At 40.3% G+C, this 11,515-nt stretch overlaps 1 protein-coding gene across 1 annotated transcript; it reads right to left on the bottom strand.

Moving 5' to 3' along the window:
• Positions 1–262: 262 nt before the first annotated feature.
• RBM11 (RNA binding motif protein 11) lies at positions 263–10,510 on the bottom strand. Its single transcript, XM_064152311.1, has 5 exons — positions 10,355–10,510; positions 6,294–6,456; positions 5,377–5,455; positions 4,770–4,860; positions 263–2,950 (listed from the first exon to the last, which is right to left on the bottom strand). The coding sequence occupies exons 1-5, from the start codon at positions 10,454–10,456 to the stop codon at positions 2,618–2,620; spliced, it is 768 nt and encodes a 255-aa protein (XP_064008381.1). The 5' UTR covers positions 10,457–10,510; the 3' UTR covers positions 263–2,617.
• Positions 10,511–11,515: the final 1,005 nt, after the last annotated feature.

Raw genomic sequence — 11,515 nt, 5'->3', positions numbered from 1 at the left:
TGCACCTCCCCTTTGACATTCATTGACCTGGCACATTATCACCTTAAATGAGAATGCATCGCTGACTGTAGCAATATTGATTTGACCAAGTTTTGGAGATTATAAGGAAATAAGCATGCACTGCATTCTACATAATACAGAGAAACAAGTCTAAATGCAAAACCTGTGTGATGAGAATAAAAGCAAGCTCTTGTGGCCAGACATCAGTACGGGAAGTAAAAAGACCAAGACAACATAACAATAATTTTCTTCTGTGGAAGAAATACTTGGTCAAGGCCAAACTTAAATGTTTTATTTCCAGTATGTTATTTCATAAATATGGTAATAATGTAACTGAAATATCTATGGGTCCTGACCAAAGTGATGCTTAAAGTTCACAAATGTACAAAAGAAACGGTTACAGCAAAAGTAGTTTTAGCACATTCCCACAGGCCTAGAAAATTCTTTTAACATACCAATGAGTTTCAGGTATGCAGATATCCAAATTTGTTAAACCCCATAGCTTTCTCAGGAAAAAAAAAAGACTGAGAAAAACAGTAAGAATTATTTCTTTAGAAGATTTTTATCAGTATTTTATCAGTCATATCCAATATGATCCTCTTTGACATTCCTTTTATAGGGTGTAATTGCACAGAACAAGTCTGATAAAAACACGTTAGACCTGTGCAAGATTCTCTTTCTCTCGGCTAATTCTGGATTGGGCATCATCAGTTTTCTCTTTTGTCTGATGAACTTTATTCTAACTTAACCTACTGTCAATGTATTCTTCCTTTATCCAATTATATGTAATTTAAATTAAACCTATTTCAATTTGGCAGTGGGGAACAGGGTTAAAGAAATCAGTATATTTAACATGCCATTTTTTAACATTACTGTGGCAATTTTTGTGATCCGTGATTTACTAGTACAGAATCAGCAGTATCTTTCAAGAGATGTTATATTACATCTATATAGCTTAGTCCTAAAGTTAATGGTGGAGAAAAAAACCAAAACACCCAAACAAACAAAAAAGTCCAAATAAACCCATCAAAATACTATAATGTGTTTGTGTGGAAAGTTAGAGAGACAAGATAAAGGAACTGGGCAGACTTAACCAAGTTTCTTAAAACATAAGGCATAAATCTTATTTAAGGCATATACTTTTGTTATGTAAATTCTTTCTGGAGAAGGTTGAATTCAGTTGCTAATGACATTTCAAGGTGCCATACTGTGTGGCATTACAGAAAAATGTCTGAAGCTAAAAAAGTAATCCCTTTGGGAAGTTAAAAGCTGTGTCTTGAGAAAGTAACTTAGTACTAAGTGTGATTTATCTTATCAGACAAAAGAGAAAGTGTTGAAAGCTGAATATTCTTTCATTACTGAAACTCATTTGGGCTTGTAAAACACACCACCTTTAAACCAGATATTCTTCCTTAGTGCTGGTGTCAGGTTGAAAAGCATTCCTTCCAAGCAAACCAAGTATAACCGAGAACACTGAGTTCAATAAAACCAAAGTTCCTTTTTACTGTCAGGTTCAATTTGAAGCCTACATCTACTATGAAGATTTATCTTAAAGCAATATTGAAGTTTTGCTAATATTAAAGAACGGAAAATTAAGTGTTTCACTTTCTCATATAGTAGGATCTTAGAAACATTTCACCTGTACTTGGTATTGTGTAAGACAATACCTCTGTAGTTGTCTTAATATCGTTGGCAGCAGTTGTGAGTTTGCAACAGAGAATAGATCCTTTAACTACTTTGATTCATGACGGCACAAGATAGTTTATTCTTCCTCTGCTGCACAAGGGAAGAGCTTTCCTCTGTAAGAGGTAGTACTAATTGCACTGACTCATGCTTTTTGGCTAACAAGTAAATGAGATAGATAACAAGTTTAATGAGTATTTGATACATCGAATATTTAGATTTGCAATTAAGAAAATAAAATAACTACAGAGTAATTTTATAGAAAGAGGCATATATATATGCATGTAGTTCTGGTCAGTACCAGAAGCCAGAAGCCATAAAGCACATACATTCCATCACTGATACATGTGTAAGTCTTGGGTTTACCTCAGATTTACTACTGGAAAAAAAACAGTTCAGATAACCATACAAGCTGATCCTAACTGAAAGTAACAACAGATCTAAATAAGAGAAAACTTTATAGGTGTTGATATTTCAGTGACAAGCACATCTCTGATGTGACACTTAAAAATTTTTCGCCCACAGACTTCTTCAGTGGCTCCAGAAAACTCTTACACCACTCAAAACAACACATTCCATAAATGATGAAGTGATACATATGCTTCACAAGTGGCTGAATTATGTGTTTCCATGAAGTTTCTACATTACTTGCGTCAGGGAGGGGCAGGGCAGCATGGGAGAAACCAAATAGCTTTTTTCCTTTATTAGGAAAACTTTTTCTTCTTAAATGCTTCCTATACATTAAATAGCACTTTGTTCTTTCAGTAAGTTGTAAATAAAGTATCAGCATACCTTCTGCGTAACACTTTACAAAAATAATATGAATCTTGAACATTCCTTTTTAAATAAAGTGCCAGAGTGAAAGGTTGAATTTCTCTCAAACAAAAGTGATGAATAACAAGAAAAAAAAATCTATTAATCCAGTTGCATAGTATTAATGCATCTTTTTCTTGGCTTTGCGCTTCTTGTATTTTTGGTCACGCTCTCTTTGTCTCCCTTTGTCATCCTCAACACTAGTGTCACTGTCACAACTTTGTTGTTCTTTTTTTCTCTTAGAGGTACTTTCATCCATCTGGTGCATTTCACATTCACGCAAATGTGGCAGAGCCAATTCAAAACAACTCTGTGCAGACTTAAAATCTGCAGCTTGATTCTGATAGGGAGAAAAGGAAAAATTTGAAGGCAATCGTGGAGTCATCTGACAGTAAGGAAATTGCTGACCCAGTGGACTCTGTACTGTGTACTGCTGTGCTAGAACATGGTTCATCTAGAAAAACAGAAACTTGAGTTGTTAACACTGTAAAGAGTTAAGTTCTGAAGAGTTTAATTCTGCGTGCATTACAGCATGAAAATACATTATAAAATAACATAACACAGCATGTTTGAGGATAAAATATGTATTCTGTTCTGTCAACTAGTATAGTTGGGAAAAGTAGACAATCTTTCATTGCAAAATTAGAGCAGAGTTGTCACCTAATTTAAGATTAAACACTGGTTAAGTCTTTGTGTAAGGTAATCAAACATGGCATTACTTCAACTCTGTACACTGTAAGTATTTGTACCTGCAAAGCCTATTGTTAAAGACATGCACATCTGCATTTTTTTTTTTAAACCTGGTTTAAAGTTAATGTGAAACAAAGCATTCCTATAAGACACACTGAATTTCTAGATCAAAGCACTTGGAACAACGTAGTAATTACCCAGCTTCTTGCTATAGTCCTTAAAGTATCCCAAGCGTCCCCTCTCATACAAAATGCACATCCCAAATATAGAAAAGAGTATCTTTCTAATGACTGTTAGCAACCAGAAAAATTAGGGGAACATGTCCCTGCCTATGGCAGGGTGTCAGAACTAGATGATCTTTGAGGTCCCTTCCAACCTAAATCACTCTTTGACTCTCTGTCTGAGTTTGTAGCCTGCATGGCTCACACAGATAAAGGTGAGGTAGATGCGTCATGATGTAGGTGTGACGAGATTGCTTCCTGCTGAAGCCGCAACAAACTTAACATTGGTGACATAGTTCATACCATCTCCTCTAACAAGCAGAAAACACAAGGAAGTCAGTCATGTGTGCTCTCAGTATTTACGTACTGGCATTGCTGCTGAGGAGTGGGCTCACTGGTGAGCACAGTGGGGGAGATGGTATATTCCCCAACCTGTCCTACCAGAGTGGAGGGGATGGGAAAGCTTGTGCATACTTCAGCTCTTCTGAGAGCACAGCCTGGTAAGCAGGCAGGCTACCACCACATCTGTGCAAGAGGAAACAGAACCTCTCCATCTTTCTGCTCAGATTGCAGCCAGCAATCTATCCAGATACTCTACTCCTTGCACAGTTGCCAATTCCTCATGTCAGACTGTGGCAGCAGGACTGTACAGCCGGTACCTCACATTTAATTCTGCCTGTATTCAGTCCTACCAATCCAAATTCATCACCTTCAGAAACACTGGGATGTCTTAGGTGGGTATGGTTTGGCCCACAGGTTGCCATCTGAAGATACCAGTTCCCTTGCCTTGTAAATATTTCAGACAAAACAGATTAGGACAAGAATGGTCCAGTGTGCCAGTCTGATAGAGGGAAGCAGAACACAGGTTCACACTGTCTACTGCTGTGGAAGCAGATTATGAACACAACAATTGCAGGGACATGCAAAGCTTCAGGCCAGAAACCCTCACACTCTTTTTGCCCCAACTTGTGCAGTGGTGATTTGTTGGGAGAGTTTTAGGATATTTCAAACTTGTGCTGGGCACTTCTGAACTAAGCAGAAAAGCTAAGAGGTTCCCTGAGCAATGAGTTGTATAGGAAGAAGCTATTACTTGCATGGTTGTAATTTTACTAGGTTAAGTTGTCTCACCAAAGGAATACAGTACAGGAGAGCTCCATCTGTAGACTTTTGTCATTTTTTTGTTTCCTTAATCTATAAAGCTTTAAGACATTCCTGCAGTATGAGAATAGTTTGGTTTGTTACTAAAATAAACAGATCTAATACAATAAAATCCTGAAAGACATTTTAAGACTGCAAAAAGGAAGAATACATTCAACTTCATGAAGAAGCTCCAAAATTGTTAACCCTTTAACACAAACTCACCATCTTTTGAATGCCTGAGTATTCATGAGGTAAACTATTCATGGGAAAAGGAGTAACAGGAAAGGGAGGATATCCATAAGGCTCTTGATACCTAGGAAAAACAAGCAAATGTACAAAGACCAGACATCTACCACATACTGCTTAATAGAGTGCTGAGACTTAACTCTTAGGTTTGAATGAGTTAAAAAGAGCATGAGGAGAATCGAGATATTAACAACTAGAATTCCATGAAAAAAATATTACAAAGCAAGAAAAATACACCTTCATGTGCTTAAGTGCAATCGCCAAAGAGTTCTGGATTTTGCCATATTGCCTCCCTTGTCAGAATTTTTCCTTTAACAGCTCCAAACATTGTCAGTAAAAACACTGCATTTCTGTATTTTCTTGTGGTCCTGTGCCTTGCAGAAACAAATAAATGGAAAATCCATGCTAACTGAACCTCTGTCAACCTAACTACAGCCTGTTGCAAGTCATCAGTTAGGAGGCAATAAAAGTATGAAACAACTGTTTTAATGAAAAGCCTAAAGATTTCTCCAGCACATCAAATATTTTTGTAATAATGTATTTTAAAAAATCATATGGTTAATTGAAAGCTGAGCTTTGTTACCTATACGAGGGTGAATATAAATCAATATAGTTCTCAAAACCATGTGTAGGACTGCTTAGTTCTGATGAGTGAGAACTCCCTGTAAATAAGACAAGAGCATAATGACTATTCAGTTACATCTACTGAATTAAAAAGTTAAATCCACAGAAAGCATTCTGCATCATCTCTAGTGTGCTAATATATCCAAGGTAAAGGTGCCATTTTATGGGAGGAATCTGTAGTATTATTTTACCCCTTAAAAGAGTTTGCTTATCATTTACTTAGAGAAGCATAAATCAGGACTGCTCAAGTAATCAAGAATAGAGCAATTCCCATTCAGTTACAGATGTGGGAGATGCTTACAATTTTAGGAACCTCAGCCATTCTACTTGAACCCAGAAAGTACTCTGCACAGCTTTTAAAGTAAGGAGTGGCACAGTGCAAAGTGGGAAAATGAGCCCTTAATGTTTGGTTTGGAAACTCTGTCTGATCATTAGCTTTCTATGTTTAATTTCATAAACATAAGAATGTGACTGATTTAACTGTTCTTCATACTACAACCCCTCCCACTTAAAACAAGTTTTGATAACTCTGTGGCTTTAGTATAAAAACTATCCAACCACTTGATAGTGGCAGCACTCAGTAAACCAACTTTTCCTGCCAGTATGCAAACTGAAGTCACGCCTTGGTTCCTAAATGCAATCTGTCACGAAAGCCTGCACTGCCACATTTTGCTGGCTTGCATGTTATGCTGTTCTGAACCAACCTACTGTCTTCTCTTAGTAAACAAAAAATATGAATGAATCCTTCCAAATGCAAAAGAAGTGTTTGTTAAAATCCCATGGATCTGGATTTGTTACAATGATAAACGGTCATACTTATAAAAGGCTCTACTGAAAAATGAAACATTTACCAAAAAATTGAGACTACAAACATACCAAACCGATACTGCACTTTAATTGGTCTTCCATACAAACGGATTCCATTCAGCAAAGCTACTGCATAAGGCACTGACTCTTTGTGCTTAAAGCAGACAAATCCAAAAGACTTAGGTTTTCCTTCTTTGTCCTTACAAATCGTCACTTTGATTAATGGTCCAGCCTGAAAGAAAGCTGTATTATTTCCTCACAGAAATTTAAAGAGATTGACATTTCATTCTGTTTTGAATATGTCACAGTGAGGTGTATTTTGCCATAGTCAGAAACAGTATAAATTTGTCAGTATAATATATATACTTAATTTTAAAAGTGTCTTTCCACATTCCCTCAAGCTCAAATTCTGAGCATTCTGTAAACAAAAGCTAGCTCCACAAATGTTAAAAGGGAGCCAAGCATCATAGGTGATGTTTAGTCTTTAATGATGTTTTTGATAGCTGATGCAAGGTGGAGACTAATTTAGACTCCACAGAGTCCAAAGTTATTTTTTTGTGTGTATAGCTGGCCACAATTATTAGAGAGGGACTTTTGCACAGCTAAGACATCTAAGCAAATTGCTAATACCAGCTATCAACAAATTACCTATTCCATTAATAGGCTTCTATTTCAGTCTTGCTTAAAATTCTAAAATGGACAGCATCAACACTGGGGGAAAACAAGATTCTGGAAGTACCACAAAGTTTTCTGTACTGCCTAACCCTCATCACAATTGCATGGCAAGAGGAATCAAGAAACCACCAATCATCTCATTACAGATAACATACTGTTTCTGCCCCACTTCAAAAACAACCCAAAACCCATCAATAAAACAAAATGCTAAACCACACTCTTTGGCTTAAATACCTTCACTGAAAAGTTCCATCTCTGCTTATATGTACCATTTCAAACCTTGCATATGACTTCTAGAACAAAACTAAAGCAGCAAAAACATTGGCTTCATGTTCAAACCAACTGTCATTTCAATAGTAGCTACCAAAGATGAAGTTTTTCTACACAAGCTGGAATCAGTATATTAAATAACCAAATTAACTTTCTCATCAAAACAAACGAAACAGCTGGTTTAGCAGAGTGAAAAGAAGTGCCCAACAACAACCTCCTGCCACAGCTCAGTATTAAGGAAGCAACTTACCTTTAGGATACAGTATCCAGATAAGCAACAAACTGAACATAAGTTTTAAAAAAAATGCCTCAGTAAAGAAAAAAAACCACAACAAACCAAAAAACCTGAATGTCTGCAGTAGATGGAGAATTCATTATTCTGAATCAAAAGAAGTTGCACTCACTGGTGGAAGTGGCTTCCACTACTACTAGTTGTGCAGTAAGTACTTGTCAGTAGAAGTCACTCAGAAATCATCCATGGCTTTAGAGGAACTGCATAAACATTCAAAATAAAGACAGCATACACTCAAAGCAAACAAGCCATAGAAAGTAATCTACTTTTTTATTCTGTATTTTCAACAATCTGCAAATTGTCTGCTGTAAGCATTTGAAGTGATGATGCAGAGCCATACCCCTTATTATACTCTCCATGTTGTCAGACTGAAGATACTAAGGATTGTCATCCGTGGTGTCTGATTTCTGTATGTTTTGCCAGATGCATGTCAACTCACAATTAAATAAGATGCTTTTGCTGAAAAAGGAAACAACCCTCACCCGTCAACCCTGGTGAAAGTAGCAAAGTCATACAAATACAAAGGATCAAAAATAATTTAAATGTTATTTTTATTATTGGCACAGAGGGTGATCAGGCTACACAGCAATGGATACTACCCAGGTAGTCCTGTGCAGGCAATCTTCAAAATGCTGATCTCATCTTGAAGTTTTCTGGGCTTTCGTGTATGTTTGTTTTGTTTGCATTGTTGTTTTAAAAGAAAAGGTACAGGAAAGGTTCTGAACAGGTTTATTTTCTCTTCAGGTGGCTCCTTAAGGCATTTTTGTTGTACCTGCTACAATGCAGTTTTAAAAATCATTGCAAATATCCAGTCTTCTGGTTATTATCTGCCTAATGAAGAGGATCTGGTTCTTCAAGGACTAGAAGCAACAAACGAGTCCTTTGCAGGTCCATCTTTTAAATATGTAGTCTTCCTGTTCATAAATAAATATACCAATAGTTTAAAACTAGTAATAGATACTTGCTCATAATTTGATGGGGGAAGAGCTGCAGGTCAGGAGTGCATGTTTGGAATTATGCCATAGCAGGAGTACTGCACTTTGTATGCTGTCCAAGAAAGCATACTGCAGTGCTAAGCATGTACTGCTGCAGCAAAAGACAGAGAAACCTGAGTGAGAACAAGATGCAGTGAAGGAAACAGATAAGCTGTAGTTACTGGAATGACCTAAGGACCCAGATAAACGTCACCAGTTCTGTGACTGCTGCAGATTATGCAGAAGAGTCATGCAAAAGCACATTCTGAGAGCACCTGCTTATTTTTATCACTTTTGTACCAGAACTTGTATGGTATTAGTCATATCTGCTGGCAAGATAAGCTGTCTTAACCTAAGATTTACAGTTAAACAGTAGTCAATTGCGTAGTGTTGGAAACAGGTAGGATTACTGGCATAGAAAATGGGGGGGGGGGGAGAAAGAAAAAATAAAATAAAGAAGAAAGAAGTGTTTCTTATCTAATTTTGTGAGAAAGTTAAAAACTTAAAGACGAGATGGAAACTGCTAAAATCCCAAAGGGCCTGAGTACGCCATACAAAAATGCCTTTCAATGCAAATGGGGTAGCATACTGAGATGCTGCATAGTGAACACGACAAATGATCAGGTTCATCGGTGGAATAAAGCAGGTGAATAAAAATAGTTTTGATTAGCAAATGAAATCACATGAGAACAGATGATTCTGCCCACGTCTTCTTGTGCACTCCTTATTTTGCAAACTCAGTGAAAGGAAGCATGGTTCACTTCAAGACTGAGGGAAATTAGAGGCGATTTTATCACCACACCTTCAACTAAGCTGTCCAGTCATGAGCTTTTAACTTTACTGTGGTTAACTAGATCATGTCAGGTGGGGGAAGAAATTAATTAAAAATCAAAACCACCAACAAAACACACCATAAACAAGTTTAGGAAAATCCATAATCATCAAATCTTGTTCATCCATCTTGAAATCTGAAGCTTGCATTAGTGACATATAATGCTCCCTCCTCTCCATATACTCTTCTACCTTTTGCTTTCGACTTAAGGTTAACATGCTTGGCCTAGCCAGAGATTCTGACACTGTGAGTGCAAAACTAAGCCAAGTCACTGTCAGCACCTTGTCTGTACAACGTTCTTTCCTCCTTGGCATACCTTATTTCCAAAGAAGAGGATTAAACTCAGGTTTTGAAACTGGTCCAGCTACTTGGTATTTCCTCCCTCACCTCTCTGAAAATCCAACCAGTGGAATTTTAAGCATCTTCTCAAGTATTACCACGCAGGACTTGTTGATGTAAAGGTCATTTATAGGTGAAGTCCATTCACCGTTAGTAGTTTCAGACTTGCTCAAAACACTCTATCAGATTTTACACCATTTTCTCTGTATGAAATTATCGACCAAAAATGTCTTACTCAGAATTAATTTTTTTAAGTGCAAAAATTCTTTTTTCCTCCTCGAAAATTTAAAAAAAAAAAAAAAAAATTATTTGCCTCACTAATTCGAGGCCCATCTGAGGCACCAAAACTTGCACAGCTGGGATAAGGCAAACCCAAGGTTGGGGAAATGGGCAGGACAGGGACCGCTCCCACCCGCAAGGCGCCGAGGGCCACGGAGCCGTGCACAGGCGAGATGCGGCAAGGGCTCCCGCGACGCGGCCGGCCGTGCGCACTGGCCTGCGGGAGGCGCACCCCGCCATGCCCTGACGAGAGGCCCCGGGCTCGCCTGGCCAGCAGCTTCACGCCTTCTGGCCGCTCGTACCGCTTCGCTACTGCGGCGGGGGCTGCCAGGCCGCTCCCCAGCGCAGAGCGCCGGTGGAGTGAGCCGCAGCCCGCAGCCCGGAGCCTCGCCTCGTCCCTGCCCGGGTCGGGGCCCGCTGAGGCCTCAGCCCTTTGGTCCCGTCCCGCCCCTGGAGGCCCGCCTTCCACCTGCAGGAAGAGCTCGTAGAGGATCTCCTCCCGCACACGGCTCTCCAGGTTCCCCACGAACAGCGTCCGGTCCGCGTCTTCGGACCGCCCCGGCGAGGCCATGGAGGCGGCACCGCCGGGTGCCAGCGAGAGCGGGGCGAATCCCCGCTGCTGCCGTGCAGCGGCGAGCCGCCGGGTGCCAGCGAGAGCGGGGCGAATCCCCCCTGCTGCCGTGCAGCGGCGAGCCGCCGGGCGCGTTGCTAGGGAGCGAGCTCGGGTCCGGGCGCCCCGTGCGAGGGGTGGGGCCCGGCGCCTGCTGCGGGTGCGCTGTGAAGGGACACGGCGCAGGGGAGGGGACCCGAGCGGCGCGGAGCGCGGTGGGTGTGTGTCTTGCAGCTAGACTTGGGCAACCTGATCTAGTTGCAGATTTGCTTGCTCACTGCAGAGGGGATGGACAAGATGATTTTCGAGGGTCATTTCCAATCCGATGAGTTCTGTGATGCGGTTTTATTTAAGAGCGGTTTGGAGAGACACTAAGCCTGCAGCCGGCTGGTGCCAGGCGCTCGCTACTGCTGTTATGCTGGCGAGGAACTTAGTCATTTAAAGACATTTATTTCACTTTTTCTCTCTTGGGTTTTTCTCGCTGACCGGAAGGAAATACTGTTGTTGTCAGACCTGCCAGTGGGAGCGTGTACTGTATAGAAACGTGATCTGGGGAGGAAGCGTCTGTGTACCCCTGACATCGTTCCTGCTTGTTCGGGAGGCACCGCAGGCGCGCAGTGAAGACTAGGTTGGGTGCCGCAGAGCCGCAGGACAGCGCGGGAGCAGAGCTGCGGACTGCGCTCGCCACCCTGTGGAGCAAGTGAATACTGCAGCTGTTGAAGCAGCGCCGCTTGGCCAATGCTTCAGAAACGGCTAAGGCCCCTAAGTATTCTAGTCCTCAGTATGATAAAGCGTTGTAGTAGTTCCTATTAAAACACAAATGTAAGGTGATGCATGCTGTACATTTAAGAGGCTTTAAGAAGAACTGAAAAACAATTGTTACTTTCCAAGCATAGATAAAGTTGTACATGTTCCTTTTCCTGATTAAGTGCCCTCTCCACCTAGGCAGACTAGTGATTAGCAGGATAGATGACATGTCATGACTCCCAAGTCCCTTGTGTTCTGGGTTAACAGCCTGCT

The sequence above is a fragment of the Pogoniulus pusillus genome, chromosome 12 (genome assembly GCF_015220805.1).
Source record: "Pogoniulus pusillus isolate bPogPus1 chromosome 12, bPogPus1.pri, whole genome shotgun sequence".
NCBI lineage: Eukaryota > Metazoa > Chordata > Aves > Piciformes > Lybiidae > Pogoniulus > Pogoniulus pusillus.
This window is presented reverse-complemented; position numbering and strand designations above follow the sequence as displayed.